Source organism: Protomyctophum parallelum (assembly GCF_964188405.1).
Source record: "Protomyctophum parallelum genome assembly, chromosome: 13".
NCBI lineage: Eukaryota > Metazoa > Chordata > Actinopteri > Myctophiformes > Myctophidae > Protomyctophum > Protomyctophum parallelum.
The window spans coordinates 42,859,045-42,878,757 of NC_139708.1; the positions used below are offsets into that span (position 1 = coordinate 42,859,045).

Here is a 19,713-nt window from a genome sequence, read left to right on the forward strand (position 1 = left end):
TATTTAAAGATTATGTATACAAGCTACGAGTGGTCTGGACTATTAAACCTAACGTATGGTTCTATGCTGATGGGGAAAATGAATGTTCTCTTAGATCAGGGTTCGTGGGCAGAGACAATCAATATCAAGACGACAGTTAGCCGTGGTCAAGTAAAAAGTTAATTTGACACTTTCCAACAAGGTTTCTTTAGTTGCAAAACAGAAGAAGATCCAAGGCACTCTGTTGCAGTAGAGTATAAAAAGCCTCACCATTTTGGGCGGGAACCCCTTTTGGTGTTAGCATTACGTTATGCTTTAGCTATTGAAAAATGGCAGATCTACAAGCTCATCGCGCGCCACCGAGTGGCGCGCTACGAGCTTTTTTCAAGGTCAGGCCTAAATGGGTTAAAAAAAACGTCCGACACGTTTCGGCTGTCGACTGCAACAGAGTGCCTTGGGATCTCTTATTTAGCCATTATCGAGCCCTCGCCAACGAGCACCCGTTTACAGTTTTTATAAGCACACAGACCACGGCAGCGCTTCCTGTTCTTTGTATTCAAGGTTTCTTTAGTTATTCCAAGTAAAACATGTCATGGTTCCTCAGAAGAACCATGACATGCTGTGTACAGTAACGGCACTGGAATGTTTTACTGTAACAAACAAATCTCTCTTGAAAGAACTTAGTTGGTGGAGCTGAATAATAATAGATTTAACATGCAGGGAGGTGGAAGATAAATGCAGAAGGTGAATCGCGAGTCATCAGCCGCATTGGAACCCATGTTGTCATAATGTAGATCTGGGTAGGGAGACCTACATAATTACAACATGGGTTCAAATGCTGGCTCTACGTTGCCTGACCCCAACCCGTGCCAACAGGCAACAATGCGGAACCTAATTCTGGGCCAGCCAAACCCATTACTGCTGTCAATGTGGTGTGTATATATATGACCGTAATATACTTCATTAAATGACCACACCCAATGACAAATACATTCACTTTCAACTGAAAAAGTGCATCAAAACGTTTGCTTTTTATATTTTTATGACGTGGTCGTTTTCACAAAGTATAAATTAAGCCGTACGCCAGAAATGGATAGTTTATTGTCATGATCATGCTATTAATGGTCAACTCCCACGGCCGCAGGTTAAAGGAGACATCACTAGAGTTGCTCCGATACCAAAGCCAGTATCGGAAAAGCTGCCGAATCTGCCTGAAAATCAGTGAGTCATGCCAGTCTAGTTCCGATACCATGTAATTTATCACGAGGATACGTCATTTACAGCAATCAATTATTTTGTATTTTGAATGCTTTAGTTGATGTTACTGCACTACCATTTTAGTCTTACTGTAATATTTGCATTATTACTTGTAGCTGCAGTTTAATGGATCCATATTTATTCCTAGAATGTCAGTGGTTTCCCAAACCTTTTTAATTGAAAGGACCCCCATAAGCCTGAGAGTGTATGACCCCCTCAAGGACCGGATGGTCCGAGGACCCCTGGTATCGGATCGGTACTCAGTATTGACCGATACTACGCAAGTTGCTTGTATCGGGAAGAAGAGAATGGTATCGGTACATCTCCAGACATCACCAGGACACAGCGATAACTGGGCATGCCTGGGCCCCTGAATACCCACTCAGAAGTTTTTACTTTGTTTACGTTTTGTCCTAACCAAGCCATTGCAGGCCACAATATCACCGGTGAATGTAGCAGGCCAAATCCAAGAAAAAAACCAGTTCACGCACGACGTAACTTCAAAGTAAGCCATTCATCAACACCAAAAGGATCACGCCACCACCCCTCTACCCCTTGTATAAACACTACTACTACTCTCCAGTCTGCAAGGGACTGGCACCTAACCCCTACCACCAACAGATGGCGACATCACGCCAAGGCAAGCCCTAGGTTGTGGCTATAGTAGTACTGAAAGCCAGTTAGAAAGAATACTGTATGAGGCATGCAGAATGGTATATATGCTGACGAACAAACTGCATCAGCACTGGGTGGACACATGCAGGAAGAAGAGGAAGAGAGGCAACCAAACATGCATGTGTGAACACCTACAGAGATGGGAGGGAGGGAGGGAGGGGGGGGGGGGGGGGGGGGGACGACACAAGAACAGGAAAACGGTACAACATAGAAAAACAGCATGGAATTAAAAGGGTGATTGGTGGGTACAGTAATAAATCAACATCAACGTTTTGATTTAGCATTTCATGTAAACACCAGACAAATCAGTTAGGGCATTGCAGAGAATAAACTCACAAGAGAAGACGATTAACCCACTAAAAACGGGAAAGTGTATAATTGTAGATTTTAGCTATAATATACAGTAGCTAAGATTTCAGACAAAATTGCATATAAATATATATATATATTTTTTCCCCCTGAAAACTAACATCTACCTTTTTTTTGGGGTCTAATTCTTGAAAGGGTGAGAACTAGCCTACAAATGTAGAAGGCATTTATAGAATCGGCCTCGGATCTTAATGGGTTAACAAAGGCTGCAACAATTGACTGCAATTAAAATGTATAATAGAAGCTCAGTGGCTCTTGGAACATTACGGAGGCATCTCCAAGACATTTGAATGACTTTTTCAAAAGGAAAAACGCCTCTCTTGTGGGTTTGGCGGAAGAAATTTTATGAGTTTAACTTCAAGACTGAAAACGTCATAGGCAAACATTCATGCACGTTGTTTCCATTATGTATGCAGGTGGTCAAGTAGCAAAGAGACACGAATGCAGTATGCACAAGAAGAAATTAAAACATTTTTTTTTTTTTATAATGATTAAGAAGGAAATCACAGAGCCAAACGTGTACACATGCAGAAATCAATGAGGTTCTCCAGCTTTCTTTCAGGAGTGTGACAAAGCACAAACCAAACTACAGAGCAGTGGTTTTGCGTTTCGTTCACTCGCTATGCAAACTATGCAGCTTTAGATTGTTTTGCAGTGTTAAGATAAGATTTACGATTTGCATATCCACCTCAGGTCTCACCCACCACAATCTAGGGCCAGATGGCTTCCAAAGCATGTTTTGGTTTGGTCCCTGGTTACACATGTTCCCTAAATCCCTAGACTTGGTTTTATAAATCTATTCAATGGAATTGATATTTCGAATAGCATTCAATGTATTTATAATAGTGGATGGGCAAAACACACACACACTACCATGGCAGCAATTAGCCATAGTATGGAGATATAAAGTCTGTACAAACTACTTTTACACGTCTTTGTGCAATTATTTTTTACTTTTCCAGGTCTTAGAATTAGGTCCACTTCCACATGGTTCACTGTTCAAAACAGTTAATTTATTTCATAGATAGCCAGGATCCTCGCTATCTGCACAAGTACAATTCCTTAACGATTCCCAACCCATTCTGGGCGGGAACCCCATTTGGTGTTTTACCCCCTCAGGCCGGGAACCCATTTTTGGGTTCTGTACAGTATTCAAAAATGTTAAATATTGATCAATATTTAAAGTTTTTCATAAAACTTAAGTCAAGATTTAGAGGCGTTTTTAGAATCGGTCTCAGGCCTAAATGGGTTAATGGTCCGATTCCTTAACAGTTCCCTTTAACGATTTCTATAGGGGGTTCCAAATGGACCCTTACAGGTCCATTTGTAAACTCTCAGAGTTATAGTGGACCTTGGAATTAAAACGTTTGAGAACCACCAGTATAGTAATTGTAGACGTGAAGTCCACATACCAGCTCTGACTGACAGTGTGATAAAAACGGTTCCAATATCATGGAACAGTTTTCCGGTTCTTCAATGTTCGATCCGGTTCGCGGATCCCACACCTATGTGAACCAATGTTAAAAAAATATGACGTACAAGATCACAACCCACTGGGACAATGCGACACGTTGTGTTGTGGGCTTGTAGATCGGCCATTTGACATAGCTTCGAATTCTCGGGCCTATTAATGACATGCGCAAAACAGGTACGCGAGTTCGGAAAGTGGTTAGGACATGGTGCAGTGAGTATACTATTCATGCAGACTCGCAAACGTCACCGCACACCGTTTCCCTCACCTGGCCAGTAGCCGAGGTGCTAGCTCACGCAGTTTGGTCAGGCTGCAGCCCTGTGTCAGGCTGGACAGAATGGAGGTGGGTGGAGTGGAGCTGGGGCGAGAGACCAAGACACTCAATCACAACCTGACCTCGCCTCGGTATACCCAGGCTTGTATTTGCGTTCGCATCGGCTCAAACATTAAAGCCTGGGGGGGAGGGGGGGGAAGACACATTTTCCGGGACATTTTCCTGGGAGTGAACTACAGTGCAGAGGGATGGAGGGGGTTGTTGGAAATTGGGTGACATCGGTTTTCTCTGCGGCACCCGCCCCTCTACACCAGAAAGCACGCTGGCTGAGCCAGGCTACAACCTGACCTAACCCCCCTGGCCTAGGGGACACTCAATCACAACCTGACCTAGCTAGCTAACCCCCAGGCTGGCTCAGCTCATCAGGATGACGTGGCCTCACCTGGTGCGGCCATGCAGGTCAAATTCCTCATACTTAAAATATATATTATGATTTATGAACGCTTTCAATGAACCAATAAAACCCAACAGCGATTAACTGGACGCCTTCGATTGGACAGCTGGCGATAACCAGTTGAACTATTTACTTTATATGAAATAATATCTAAACCACTGCAGCCAGTGGATAGATATTACCGTTAAGTTCTCCTATTCTTTGTAGTGGATATGCAAAGTAAACCAGACTTAACGAGTAGCATTAAGGGACAGTAATGGAGCATTTTTTAATCATTAACTACTAGTGTTAAGAAGAGAGCTCATGTTAGAGAGGTGGCTCTGTGGCCCAAACCCCATGGAGCAGAGGCTACTCCAAAGGACAGAGACAGAGAGAAGGAAGGTGAAGGCTATGTTAAACCACTAGGGCGATATATATATATATATAATATATCTCTATAGCAATAATGAGACCTGTTGAACACGACCCTGCGGAGGTGAGCCTTAATACTGTGCAGTAGTTCCGACTTGAGGAGGCTCTGAGACAGGCAATAGGTGCACCTGTTGCAGGTGCACATGCAGCGGAGACGGGCATGGCTGCGGAGAGACACACACACACACACACACACACACACACACACACACACAGACACAAACACACACACACAGACACAGACACAAACAAACACACACACATGCACGCACATCCCCAAACATACATATGCCCACATAAAAGAGGTCAAAGCCTCGACCGTCCATGGTTGACAAAATGTTCAGCCAAATACCGGTCAGGGAAAAAGAGGATCATGGTGACATGGTAAAAAAACTAAATAATGTACAGCCGCCATTAGCTTGTAAATCCTTGAATATTACTTTCATCAAAGTAAATAACAAAATGCAACAAGCAACAATTAAAAGATCTCCAAAGCACCTTTGCGATCACAGTCAATTTAAGGAGAATAGGAAAGGAAAGCCACAAAGGGGGGGGGGGGGGGGGAGCGTCAATGAGACCAGACTGAAGGTAACATGTAAATAAAACAGTTTAATACTAAAGACCTTAAAGTCTCAGGCCATTATTCATGCACTGTAGTCTATAACTGACTGTAGAACCATTGCGTTGTAGACATTCCATTTATAAATTAACTAAAAGTCAGGGTATGCCGGTTGCTGCCCAGATAGTCTGTTTGGACCACATAATCAAGCCGTCGCGCTAGAGTCAAATTACAGAGCTGACCAAGTGATTTCCTCTGAATCCCTGCCTTGCTGCAAATACCTGTTACTCCTGCTCCACATCACAGTTGAATCTAATGGTCTTAGTATCACACATAATAGGATCTGTGCAGTTGTTAAACCAAGATTAACACGCGTGTCCAATTCCGTTTGCATTAATCCACTTTGAATTGTAATCCGATGAGAAAGCCTTAAGGAGTCAATAAGTCTCTCCAGAAGCGGGATGAAGTCAATGGACTGGACGAGCACCACGTCAATAGCTATGCACACGCACAACTGACTAGGGAGCTTTACTGTGAGACTAAACAGAGCTACGGTATTTATGTAATCTGTGTCCCACTTTCATCACGAACGCCTTAGCAACATAACATATATCAACTAACCAAAAGGCCAAAGATAACAAAGCAATCTCTATTGTGCTGGGGACTGACTGTCGGACAAGTACACCCCACTCAGACAGAAACGGCTGGGATTCCTGATTTTACTGGCTTTTCTTTAATAGATAGAAAAGACTAAGCCGGGTTGTTAACCTTCCAAATTGTACCAGGGTAGAACAGTCGAGCAAGGACAACTTTCTCTACTCTAATAACAACCTAAAACATGAATCTTGGTTGAAAAACCACAACCACAACCAAAAACGTACCAGCATTTTTGCCTGGTATTTCCCATCCTGACTACATACGTACAGTACAGTACAGTACAGTACAGTACAGTACAGTACAGTACAGTACAGTACAGTACAGTACAGTACAGTACAGTACAGTACAGTACAGTACAGTACAGTACAGTACAGTACAGTACAGTACAGTACAGTACAGTACAGTACAGTACAGTACAGTACAGTACAGTACAGTACAGTACAGTACAGCGTCAATGGCTGAGGGCAAAGCTTCACTGCTAAATGGAAAGGCCCCGTGTGCCAGCCAGGACAGTCACGCACAGGAGCAGACAGTGATGATGGATGCAGTGGTATTCACACACATGCAGTACGGGGGTGTCTCCAGTCAGTCAGAAAAGGGATGAGAAAAGCGCGATAATAATAAAAAAAGGTTAAGTGAGGGGCAGGTCACAGGAAGGTGTACTACTCACGGGTACATGGCCATCGTGGTGAGTTTGGTGTAGATGTCTTTGCCGGGCGCGTCCACGGTGTTGCAGGTGAACGGCTGGGGCGGGTGGAGCTTGTGCTTGTGGCAGAAGGCCAGCGGCGCGAGGTGGTAGTGCTGGCGCACCTCGTGGAGGTCCGACTTGGCGGAGATCATCATGCACGGCGTCTTGCTGTCCATGAAGTATTGCTGCAAGACACGGGGAGCGTCAGATGTCACTCAGGGAAGCCGAATATACTGTATATACACCACCTTCGCTTGGCAGCGTCATGCAGCCATTTGATTTCGTCGAATAATACTATGGAGAAAAATGTTCGTCGACTACCTTTCATCACTGACGAAAACTAAATGGAAACTAAGCTATGGTGACGAAAACCGGGACTAAAATATTGACAATTTCGTCAACAAATAAAAACTAGACAAAAATGTTAGGAAATGAAAGGACTAGTGGCCAAGAGATCCAGTATAAGTCATTTTACACTTGGTTGCATGCTGAAAATCGCCGATCTACAAGCTCACAACTCATCGCGCTGCGACACGTTGTGAGCTTATAGACCAGGTATTTTCAAGTGTAAGCAAGTGTAAAATCAGTCACTATGACAGCATCAAGGCTCGCCAAAACACATTTTGGTCGACTTTAATCAACTGTAGATTTAGTAGACTAAAGTCTTATATTTAGTCGACTAAAACTAGACCAAAACAAAAACATTCCAGGTGACTATAACGAAATGAGAACTATTCAAGAGACTAAAACCAAAATCTGCTGCCAAAATCAACACTGCATGCAGCTTGGATGCAATGCAATTGTACCTTTTTCCACGCTTTGCTAATCGTTGCAGAGCCTTGCATCGTGTTATGGTCAAAATGTAGCATTTCGGTCCGTTCTATATTGCCCCTTTTTGGGGAAGTATTTTCTCCCATAAAAAACAGGCACAGTATACTTAAACAACTGACTAAATGATCAATGCTATATGTATACACAGTAAAGTCCTTAGTGTGCATTTAAGAGTATGCAAACGGAACCAAATTGGGTGCATTTGGTTAACATTTGAAATGCATGTACAGTAGCCAGAAACGTCACAGCACTTTAAGGGTGCAATAAATAAATACATTCTTTAAATGGTGCGAGCGTTTGTTAATTTTTCCACATTCTTAATCCACACACACACACGCGCACCTTGTACACCTTGGCGCAGTATTCGAAAGAGCGAGGGTCGTTGACGTCGTATACCAGGCAAACCACGTCACACGCCAGATCTGAGTCTGACAGGAAGTCAAAATCTGGCATCACCTCGTGGAGCTGGGAGCGTGCGTACCAAAAGGGAGGTCAGAGAGAGAGAGAGAGAGGATTAACTACACAGCACAATGATGCAAGACGATATGACGGTGTATAACTGTAATCTAGAAGTGCAGAGATACCCTCTCCCTGGCTGCCCTTACCAGTAGGTACTTCTCCTGACCATAGACATAGGTGGTGCTGATGGCGTAGAAGGACTTATGGTCTTCTCTGATCCTCCGGTGCCACTACGAATGGAAAAGAATCAACGTCAATTATACTGACACATCTATCGCATTTTAGGACCGACGTCGAAATGTAAAAAATGTATTTTTAAAATGTATTTTTTTCTGAAAAACCTCATGTTTCTATACCAGTGGTTCTCAATAGTTAATGTCAAGGACCCCCAGAATTATCAGAATTTGGCTGCCGACCCCCATCTGAAAATATGTTGTTCCAGGGACCCTCCAGAAGCAAAGTTCTATTTCATACCTACTGACCGCCAGAGGGGCGGTGTTTTCAACACCTGGATATGCATCACGCGCTCGCGCATTGGTCGAATATTAATACCAACACTGTCACTCGTGACCACCTGTGGGCGTGAGCCATGGATATAGGTGCTCAATCCACAGGGATCATCCTCTTTCATCTTTTCGCCTCGAAAAGCGCAGGTCATTTGAAAACTGAAACAGCTACGCTTTTGTGTCTCGAAAACCAACACGGTTAGGAGCTGCCTTGTGCCCTCCAGAGACGCGTGGTTTGTTTCCATTGTTTTTTGCATGACTGGGGTTCCCCCCCGTGCGTTCGATAAAGTTTGTCATTGGAGGTAAGTTGAAGTGACAGACTGTACTGGCATTGAGGGTGTCTTTCGCCCCGCCGCTGCTGCTGGCGTGCGTTCTGTAGAAACAACGAAGTGTTTCTGTAAGCAGCTCGCACGTGAGTAACCTATACTTTCTACTGTTTGACAACGTGTGTTGTGCTAACGTGAGCTAACGAGAGTGTACTTCGCTCCACCGCTATCGTTGTAGCTGGGATCTGGATAGTATGTTTATTACTTTCTACCGTTGTTTGACAACGTGTGTTTTGAACCAGCGCCGCTGCGCGCTGTGTTTGTGCTGCTAACGTGAGCAACGAGAGTGTACTGCGCTCCACCGCTATCGTTGTAGCTGGGATCTGGATAGTATATTTATTTTCTACCGTTGTTGGACAACGTGTGTTTTGAACCAGCGCCGCTGCGCGCTGTGTTTGTGCTGCTAACGTGAGCAACGAGAGTGTACTGCGCTCCACCGCTATCGTTGTAGCTGGATACTATTGGGTTTACTGTCCCGCTTAAAAGTTACGATCCTGACACGCACAGAGTAACTTGCGCTCTGCCGTTTACCACTGCCTGCCAGTGCCACCGGTTGTATTTGGTTAATCCATTCAACGCCGAGGGCTGATTTGATTTATTTCTTATTAATTGCCCTGTTCTACTTTTGCATTAATATAGGCTTGAGAGTGCCTTACGCTCTGCAGCCTGCCACCGTACTTCCGAAAGGGCTGCTACGCTGTGGTTATTTTTTGGTTGTATTTCATTCAACGCCGAGGGCTGATTTGATTTATTTCTTATTAATCGCCCTGCTCTATTTTGGCATTAATATAGGCTTAAGAGTGCTTTACGCTCTGCAGCCTGCCACCGTATTTCAGCAAGGGCTGCTACGTTGTGGTTATTTTTTGGTTGAATTTGAACTCATTCAACGCCGAGGGCTGATTTGATTTATTTCTTATTAATTGCCCTGTTCTACTTTTGCATTAATATAGGCTTGAGAGTGCCTTACGCTCTGCAGCCTGCCACCGTACTTCCGCAAGGGCTGCTACGCTGTGGTTATTTTTTGGTTGTATTTCATTCAACGCCGAGGGCTGATTTGATTTATTTCTTATTAATCGCCCTGCTCTGTTTTGGCATTAATATAGGCTTAAGAGTGCTTTACGCTCTGCAGCCTGCCACCGTATCTCAGCAAGGGCTGCTACGTTGTGGTTATTTTTTGGTTGTATTTTCATTCAACGCAGAGGGCTGAGTTGATTTATTTCTTATTAATCGCCCTGTTCTATTTTTGCATTAATATAGGCTTAAGAGTGCCTTACGCTCTGCGGCCTGCCACCATATTTCAGCAGGGGCTGCTACGGTGTGAATACTTAATTATTTAATTATTTAACTCATTCAGTGCCGTTACGGTGTAGTGCCCATATAGGCATTAAGAGAGTGTTCTTCGCTCCACTGCCTGCTGCCGTGGTTCAGCGTGGGAGACTACTGTCACGTACAGTCATCTAACATAAGCATCGAGAGTGTATTTCGCTCCACCGCTCGCCATCATGAACAGCATCTGTACTGAATGCTCGGCCTTACTGAGTCTGGAAGATGGCCATGATATGTGCCCGACCTGCCTGGGCATCGCCCATCTAAGACAGGCACTGACAGAGGAGGCCTGTACCAACTGTGCCAGCATGCCCTATGCGGCGAGGACTGCGAGGCTTGCTGCAGTGGAGAACTTCTTTAACGACACAGCTTGCCCAGTAATGCCCACCCTGAGCCCGGTGGGTGATCCCCGTAAGCGCAAGGGTGTGGGGGCAACGCCCAAGGGCTCAAAGAAGCCCAAAGTAGCCACGGTGGTTAAAGAAGCCACTGTCACCAGAGATGACCCCTTGGCTCACAAGGTGGACACGTTGGCCTCTGAGTTTGCACAGATTAAGGCCCTCCTGCTCAATCTGCAGCCTGGTGTTCCTACCGCCGATACTCTGGCTTCAGTGCCTCGGCACCGGGGCAGAGATGACCACAATGGTCATGCCAGGGAGAACAGAGAGCGGGATGAAGATGCCATTTCCATCACAGCCTCTGACTCCCTCTTCACTAGCGTTGATGCAGATCTTGATGATCTGGGAGAGGACGACGGGGGGGCACACTCGCCCCACCGCTCAGAGACGAGCTCTCTGGGACCGGAGGGGGATGCTGCTCAGATTCCTGGGCACGACCTTTCTGTAACCAAGCAGGCCATCCTGGTGGCATTGTCACGGCTGGGGCTTGACACCCCTGAGAGTACGACCCCAGTGCAAAATGCCTTTTTTAAGGGCACTGGTCAGCCTACGTCATTCAATGTGCCGCCCTCGGCAGATTTCATAAAGGAGCTCCAGTCGTGTTGGGGGGATCCGAAGTCGAAGCTCCACTTCGCACAGGACTGCAGGGCCTTGTTGGCCATGGGGGATGCGGCCACATTGGGTTTGGACCACATGCCTCCAATTGGTGAGACCGTTGCCTCCCTGGTAGTGTCCCCAGATGAGGCCCTCAGGCCTGATGCTCGTTGTCCACGAGCGCAGTGCAGAATCACGGACGATTTCCTGACAAAGAGCTACGACACAGCAGCTCGTATGGCACGTCTCGGCAACTCCCTTTCCCATCTTGTCCTGGCCCTATCCCAGTCTCTCCAGACGGCGGGGGCTGATGCCCCGACACAGAGCCTGAGCGACGTTTCCCTCAGGACCTTTGCCTATATGACCAGGGAACTTGGCAGATTGATGTCCACCCTGACCATGGCCCGTCGCCAGGTATGGCTCGCCCAGGCCCCATTGTCGAGCAGATGTAAAGATTCGCTCCTCAAGCTGCCTGTCGTTCCAGGGGCGGTGTTTGGGCCCGCAGCTCAAGAAGCCCTGGAGCGTGGTGTTCAGGCGAGGAAGTCCAGGAAGCAGTATGCAGACCTGCGTCAGGGATCTGACAGGTCTGCGTCCCGGGCTGGCAGATACTCTGCTCCTTCCTACCCAGCAGCGGGTGCTAGACGTTCCTCGGGAGGCAGGGATTCCTTCCCTCGGCAGGGCCGACCCCAACAGAACCCCCAGCAGGCGTCCTTTCGGGCACCCACAGGCAGGGCGCCTAGGCGTGGGGCCTCTAACAGGCGTTTCTCCGGACCATCTAAGGCCCGGGGGAGTCGGACATGACCCCCCGGACCCAGGCCCCAGCAGGTTCACCCCACAACATCTCAGCCGCTGGGAAGCCTTGACCACGGACCCCTGGGTGCTAACGACGCTGTCCAGGGGCTACAGGATCCAGTTCAGACGTCGGCCTCCGCCATTCAATGGGGTAAGAATGACCGTGGTCGACGACCCACTGAGGTCTCAAGCCCTCAGTCGGGAAATTACAGAGCTCCTACAAAAGGGAGCCATAGAGCGTGTACCCGGTGCAGCTCAACTAAGAGGGTACTACTCTTTTTACTTTCTAGTTCCAAAAAAGGATGGCAGGCTTCGGCCGATCCTCGACCTCAGGCGGTTAAACCAGCACCTGAAGGTGTTTTCTTTTCGGATGCTGCGCACGGTGGACGTTCTCCAGTCCGTGTCAGCGAACGACTGGTTCACGAGCATCGACCTGAAAGATGCTTATTTCCACGTGCCAGTGGCACCACACCACAGACAGTTCCTTCGCTTTGCCTTCATGGGGCAGGCTTACCAATTCCGGGTGCTCCCGTTCGGTCTCTCTCTCTCCCCCCGGGTCTTCACCAGGTGCATGGCAGCGGCACTTGCCCCACTGCAAGCCAGAGGTATGCGGATCCTTCCATACCTGGACGATTGGCTCCTGGCCGCCTCGAGTCGAGAGAGGGTGCTCTGCGACACGGCTGCCCTGCTGGACCATGTGGCACAGCTGGGACTCACGGTGAATTTCACCAAGAGCGCTCTGACTCCTCGTCAGGACGTGGTATTCATTGGCATTGCCATCAATTCTGTCTCAATGAGAGCTTGCCCCTCCCCGCAGCGGGTGGACAGCATCCTGGAGCTTGTCTCCCGTGTCCAAGGGGGTACAAGGTTGACCTATGGCCTGCTACTCCGCTTGCTAGGCATGCTGACAGCGGCATCCACAATCGTGCCCCTGGGACTCCTCTCTTTGCGCCCCCTACAGAGGTGGACCAACGCCTTGGGCCTCGACCCCAAGAGGCACCAGAAGAGGCTGGTGAGTACATCCAGCCAGTGCCGGCGGTTGCTGGATCCTTGGAAAAAACGGCAAGACCTTTGCCACGGTGTCGTCTTGGGCTCAATACCCTCCCGCCGGGAGGTTATTGTGACGGATGCGTCCCTCTCAGGCTGGGGGGCCGTGTGGGAACACAGAACTGTCAGAGGGACCTGGGACCCACGGCGGAGGCAGCAGCACATAAATGTACTCGAGCTCCGTACAGTGTGGCTTGCCCTCAGGCATTTTCTCCCTGCCCTAGAAGGGAAACATGTCCTTGTCCGGACAGACAATACATCGACTGTCTACCATATAAACCATCAGGGAGGCGTCAGATCCGAGCAGTCTCTGCAGGAGGCCCAGAGACTCCTTCGGTGGGCGTTCCCTCGCTTGGCGAGTCTCAGAGCGGTGCATCTCCCAGGGCTGAACAACCAGGCTGCAGACCTGCTTTCACGTGGATGCCCTCCTCCGGGGGAGTGGAGGCTGAATCCCTCAGTGGTTCGGGAGATATGGAAGAGGTTCGGGAAAGCTGGGGTGGACCTGTTCGCCTCGAGCGCGTCGACGCACTGTCCTCAGTGGTTCTCCCAGTTCGAACCATCCAGCCCGTTGGGGCAGGACGCACTGGCCCACCCCTGGCCTCGGTACTGTCTGTTGTACGCGTTCCCTCCACTCCCACTACTCAAGCTCACGCTGCACAGGATCGCCACAGACGGGCACACAGTGCTGCTGGTGGCACCATACTGGCCTGGGAGGGTTTGGTTCCCCATGGTCCAGCAACTCCTAGACGGGACGCCTTGGCCTCTGCCATCGAGGCAGGATCTCCTCTCTCAGGTAGGGGGCCGCATCTGGCACCCCCGTCCGGACCAACTTCGGCTCCATGTCTGGCCCCTGAAGGGCCGGACCTCCTCCTGAACGCCTGTGATCAGGCAGTTATCCACACCATGCTCAGCGCTAGGGCGCCCTCCACTAGAGCGCTTTATGCAAACAGATGGAAGCTGTTCTGTGGCTGGTGTGAGGAACAATGTGTGGACCCAGCCACGTGCTCGGTCCCGGTGCTGCTCCGCTACCTGCAGACGCTGCTGGATAAGGGTCTTCAGCCCAATACAGTGAAAGTGTACCTGGCTGCCATTTCAGCCCGGCATGTGCCAGTCGACGGGCGTACCCTGTGGTCTCACCCATGGGTGGGTAGCTTCCTGAAAGGGGCCGTTAGGTTGCACCCCCCACACGTCACCCGAGTGCCTTCATGGGATTTGCCTATGGTGCTGGAAGCCCTGTGTTCAGCACCTTTCGAGCCACTGGAGCGAGCTGACCTCAAGTGGTTATCAGTCAAGACTGCCTTCCTCCTCGCCATCACATCCGCCAAGCGGGTGGGGGAGCTCCATGCCCTGTCAGTAGCTAGCGAGTGCGTTAGGTGGGCTGCGGACGGATCTGGGGTCACACTGTGGCCCAACCCCTCTTTCCTCCCCAAGAGGATCTCAGCCTTTCACGTCAACCAGCCAGTCAGGTTGACGGCTTTCACCTCGCAGCCGGGAGCGGAGGGGCTATTCCCTGCCGCTGGGCTGTGCCCCATCCGGGCCCTGAGGCAGTACATAGCCAGGACGACAGGCCTTCGGAAGTCAGACGCCCTCTTCCTGTGCTATGGAGGACACAGAAAGGGGTGTGCCGTCTCTAAACAACGGCTTTCCCACTGGGTGGTGGACGCCGTTTTACAGGCCTACAAGCACCGGGGGCTGCCGGCTCCCCCTGTCAGGTGCCACTCAACTCGGAGTGTCTCCACCTCCTGGGCCGCGTTGAGGGGTGTCCCGCTGGCCGATATCTGTGCCGCAGCGACATGGGCCTCTCCGTGCACGTTTGCCCGCTTCTACAGGGTGAATGTGACCACCCCTCACCCTGTGGCGACGGCAGTGCTGTCCGCCTCTTCAACCTGCAACTGAGGTTCGTGAGTGCAGGTTCCTTGTGACCATGTTGGTATGAGTCATCCAGGTGTTGAAAACACCGCCCCTCTGGCGGTCAGTAGGTATGAAATAGAACGCAAGTTATCTATATAACTATGGTTCTATGAATACCGGATGACCGCCAGAGTTCATTGTCACTCGGAATTCCGACGAAAAGATTTCATGAGGATGATCCCTGTGGATTGAGCACCTATATCCATGGCTCACGCCCACAGGTGGTCACGAGTGACAGTGTTGGTATTAATATTCGACCAATGCGCGAGCGCGTGATGCATATCCAGGTGTTGAAAACACCGCCCCTCTGGCGGTCATCCGGTATTCATAGAACCATAGTTATATAGATAACTTGCGATTTGAGTTAAAAACTGAAACTCTGAAAGAATATATTTATTCAAAGATTTGAGACACATTTTCACGATTTTTCAAAAATAGCAGACCTACAAGTTCATAGCGCGCCACTCGGTGGCGCGCTATGAGCTTGTAGATCTGCTATTTTTCCAACAGCTAAAGCATAACATAATGCTTAAAACACCAAAAAGGGGTTCCCGCCCAGAATGGGATATATACACAGTAGCCCTTCACTTTACATCCATAGGCAGACTTGACAAACAAACAGCAGCCAAAGATCTGTTTCAAATCATGCACGTTGGTTGAGGAAGTGCAGCAGAGATTCTCTCCACGTATTAACATTAGTGTCCCCAACTCGCTATCCTGGGCACGTCATAACAGCCAAGCATTCAGTGGTAATAGACAATCTTAGGAGCTCACAGAGCTCACCATGACGGGGGTTACTTGACACCAAGGTCTCAGAGACACTTGCCTGTCACACAAGTACAGGTCATGTTCTACTTGCCCGAAGGGCATGCCCCGAAAAGTAAATTGTCCATTATAAAATGATAAGTTACACTTAAATCTAATCGATAGCTGCCGAGTGGCGACAGACAGTCACAACAGAATGAGTGAAACTGCTAGTTGTAAAAAGGTAGCATTGTTCTTCATGAATAGCCGATAACATTGAATTTAGATGGAATGCACTTGGCAACCTGTAAGCAAACTCCACTTGCCCGAACGTTTTATTTACTTGCCACAGGCAGTCGGCCAACCGCAGTCAACCCCTGATATGTCTGGCTTCTGTGGCGATGTATTGGTGTAGCTTAATACATTTTCTCATTCGGCTAGTGTCTTCTTTGGTGGACCTGTTTGGGTCTGCACAGTTAGTAGCACCATTATAACAGACCACACACCACCTCCACCTATAGACTTTATAGTGCCAAATATTTGGTGTCAAAATTCGACATTAACCCATTCTGAACGGGAACCCCTTTTGGTGTTTTAAGCATTATGTTATGCTTTAGCTATTGAAAAATAGCAGATCTACAAGTTCGTAGCGCGGCACTTGTAGGTCTGCTATTTTTGAAAAGTCGCGAAAATGTGGCTCAAATCTTTGAATATATATTCTTTCAGAGCCAAAGCTGGGGGGTCCCTGAGGGGTCCCTGGCACAACATATTTTCAGATGGGGGTCGGCGGCCAAATACATCTTGGGGGTCCTTGAAAATGTTTGTTTGAAAACGACTGCCAGAAAACTGTCAGGATTTAGAAGACATTTGTAGAGTCGTTCCCAGGTCAAAATGGGTTCATGGAATCCAGAGCCGACAAACGGCGGGGCATACAAAGGATCTTAAACTTAAAATAAATAAAAATATAAAATAAAATAATAAAAAAGCAGGGATCTGTGCTGCCTGCTGACCTGCAGGTTCCTGCCCAGGAAGGCTTGCAGGAAGCCACTCTTGCCGCTGCCCCGCGCTCCCAGGATGTTGCAGCGGAAGACACTGCGCTGCGTCTGCTTCTTCTGCAGGTCGATGCGCTTGTTCCGCGTTACTGTGGAAGAGAAGGATGCAGACACATTTTAAATGTCTCAGTGCACAAACATTTTAAGCAATAATTAATATAAAGGAATAATAAAAGTAAGATGTTGTCCATCCCGGACTTAAGCGCTATACAGTACAACATACACACTTCTTTTCGTTTCCTTTTGTCTATAATGACACGCCCCCAATAATGACACTGTTAATATTGGTACAACGCACATGCATATTCATTGGACCAAAAACACATGACTCCGTTATACTGGACAGGACTCCCACCAGCATCCATAGTGGAGGACCGGCATGCCCTCGCTCACCTGTGATGGCCGCTGCTTGGGACTCCTGCTCGTAGATGATGGAATATCCCAAATAGCCCAGATACTCCAGACTGCGCTGCACATCCAGGTACGTCGTTAACCTGGCACAGAACAAGACGCGGGACAAGCCATGAGTCCCAGATAGTATGAACTGATACTGATACCCTCAATAGCCTCAATATCTGACTAAATACCTCTAAAATATGAGCGACACCCACAGCCACAATAATAAAGAGGAAGCGTAAACAACGATTTGGTAAGTCACCTTTCAGGAGGCGCTTTCTTTACAGAAATATTGCATTTCGGGTGTTATGTTGATGAATTGGATATAGGACCCCCATGAAAACAAGGCCGCAAGGACTTTTTGGTGTAATCCTTTTAGACAAAATGTTTGACTATACCTGCAGTGTTGCATTTCTGTCTAATAAAATATTCAATCAATCATATTGGATAAATCCTAATCCCTGTAGTCTGTCGTTTTTCATGATTTTGGAGGATTAAAAAATGTTATAAAATCATGAAAAAACGACATGCTATAGTTCATGGTGTAGTAGTTCATGTGTGTGTGTGTGTGTGTGTGTGTGTGTGTGTGTGTGTGTGTGTGTCTCTTACGTCCACTGAGAGAGGTATCCTTGGTAGGTGATCCAGCCCTGGTCGTTGGTGCACACTGTGTTGTTGACGTCATGACCCCAAGGCATGTGTGGAAACACCTTGAACAGGTCCTTTACCTCCTCAGGCGACAGCGCACAGTCTCTGTCCTGAAGGCGCGCGCGCACACACAGTCACACACACACACACACACAGTCACACAGTCACACACAGTCACACACACACACACTTTTTTTATTTGGATCTGCACAAAAGGCACAATACATCAGATCCAAACACTGATCAGAAGAAGGTTACAATACGGTCAAACCAGATACAACTGCTGCACGTGCTTAACACACAGAGGAATTTCTATTTTAGTTTTAGACATTTTAGTCACCCGGAATGTTTTAGTGTTAGTCTAGTTTTAGTCAACTCAATGTCATGAGATTTTAGTCTACAGTTGATTTAGTCGACAAAAATGCGTTTTGGCGGGCCCATCGTAATGGAAGATTTTACATACAATTATTTAATACAGAAGGATGGTCTTCCTGCTTTCTTTGTTGCACCTCCAACGGTGCCATGGTAGTGAGCTTGTAGATCTGCCATTTTCAGCATGCAACCAAGTGTAAAATGACTTACACTTGATCTCTTGTACACTAGTCCCTTCCTGACATTTTAGTCTAGTTTTTATTTGTTGACGAAATTGTCAGTATATTTAGTCTTAGTTTTAGTCATCATAGCTTAATTTTCATTTGTTTTCGTCAGTGAAAAAAGGTAGTCGACGAACATTTTTCATCTTAGTTTTAGTCGACGAAAACACTGAAACATGCGCACTACGATGAGATTTATTTTCTTTGGTTCTTGAATTACAGCCTAACTAACAGTAGTATTATAGAGACCATGATATGACTTCTATACTATAAAAGGGATGTCCCGATTAAAAGATTTTGCTCCCGATCCGATTGCGATATCCAAAATCACAGACAATATCCTGTCTAATATCATGATATCGATATAATAGTGGTCCTAGGACTCCTATCATGTATTTCTTTGCTCCCGATCCCGATCATGGGGCGGCGGTGGCTCAGTGGCTGGATGGGAACCGCAAGGACACTTCGAACCCAGGCCAGAAGTGTCCTTGAGCAAGACACTGAACCCCCAATTGCTCCCGATGTGCAGGTTGGTACCTTGCATGGTTTCTTCCGGCATCGGTGTATGAATGGGTGTGTGAATGGGTGAATATATAATGCACAATCTATGTAAAGCGCCTTGGATAAAGGCGCTATATAAATGCACCATTTACCATTAGAAAACGACGTGATCGGCCCCGATTTCCGAGCACGTGATCGGGACAACCCCAAGTCGAATCATGAATATTAAAGAGCATTCCTGACTCACTCACTTTGTCATGCTTGTCGAAGACACTCTGGAGGAAGAGATAAGCGTTGTGGTTAAACTCCGTGGTGCAGTCTGGGGGGACTTTGAGCCTGGTGGACAGAGACAGAGTACAGACAGGGTTAGGTTTTCTTTCCTTTCTTTTTTTTTTTGAATAAAAAAGAAAAGAAAACCACTTAAAGGACCACTTCACCACTTTTCAACCTATCTTCATATACTTGGACCGTTCAAAATAGCAAAAAAAATAGCAAAGAAATCTAATCTGTCTGTGTCTCATAGGAGGGCTGTGGGCAGTTCAGAAACCTGTCTCCCAGTGACATCATCGTTAGACAGATTTATTTCATAAAACAAGAATCATTTTGATTTTTATTATCGTGAGAACGATGGCTGCCATTATCACATTGTAACTTTTCAGGAATAGCTTGGATTCCCCACCAATGACGTCAGTGGAAGTCGGTGGGACTAGGTGCCTTAGTGCGAGTCACGACACGTCACCAGCAGCCAAGCGAAGAACAGTGTAGTGTGACAGTGAATCACTTTGGGATGTTAAGCAAACA

At 47.5% G+C, this 19,713-nt stretch overlaps 1 protein-coding gene across 9 annotated transcripts in view; it reads right to left on the reverse strand.

Annotated features, from left to right (window-relative positions):
- Window positions 1-19,713, reverse strand: part of rhot1a (ras homolog family member T1a) — a 34,747-nt gene that overhangs the window by 4,017 nt on the left and 11,017 nt on the right. For 3 of the 9 annotated variants that reach the window (XR_014570118.1, XM_083779542.1, XM_083779541.1), the window contains exons 12-19: window positions 19,164-19,248; window positions 17,783-17,928; window positions 17,171-17,271; window positions 16,736-16,866; window positions 8,231-8,314; window positions 7,968-8,090; window positions 6,777-6,979; window positions 4,932-5,054 (exon numbers count right to left, since the gene is read on the reverse strand). Coding sequence is in view for 8 of the 9 variants with exons in the window: in XM_083779542.1 (XP_083635668.1) it covers window positions 4,932-5,054; window positions 6,777-6,979; window positions 7,968-8,090; window positions 8,231-8,314; window positions 16,736-16,866; window positions 17,171-17,271; window positions 17,783-17,928; window positions 19,164-19,248 (996 nt within the window). In the remaining variant the exon portion in view is untranslated. Of the gene's footprint in view, window positions 1-293; window positions 2,043-4,019; window positions 4,110-4,931; window positions 5,055-6,776; window positions 6,980-7,967; window positions 8,091-8,230; window positions 8,315-16,735; window positions 16,867-17,170; window positions 17,272-17,782; window positions 17,929-19,163; window positions 19,249-19,713 lie in introns of those variants that run through there. The other 6 variants (XM_083779546.1, XM_083779545.1, XM_083779544.1 and 3 more) reach the window with 6 other exon arrangements.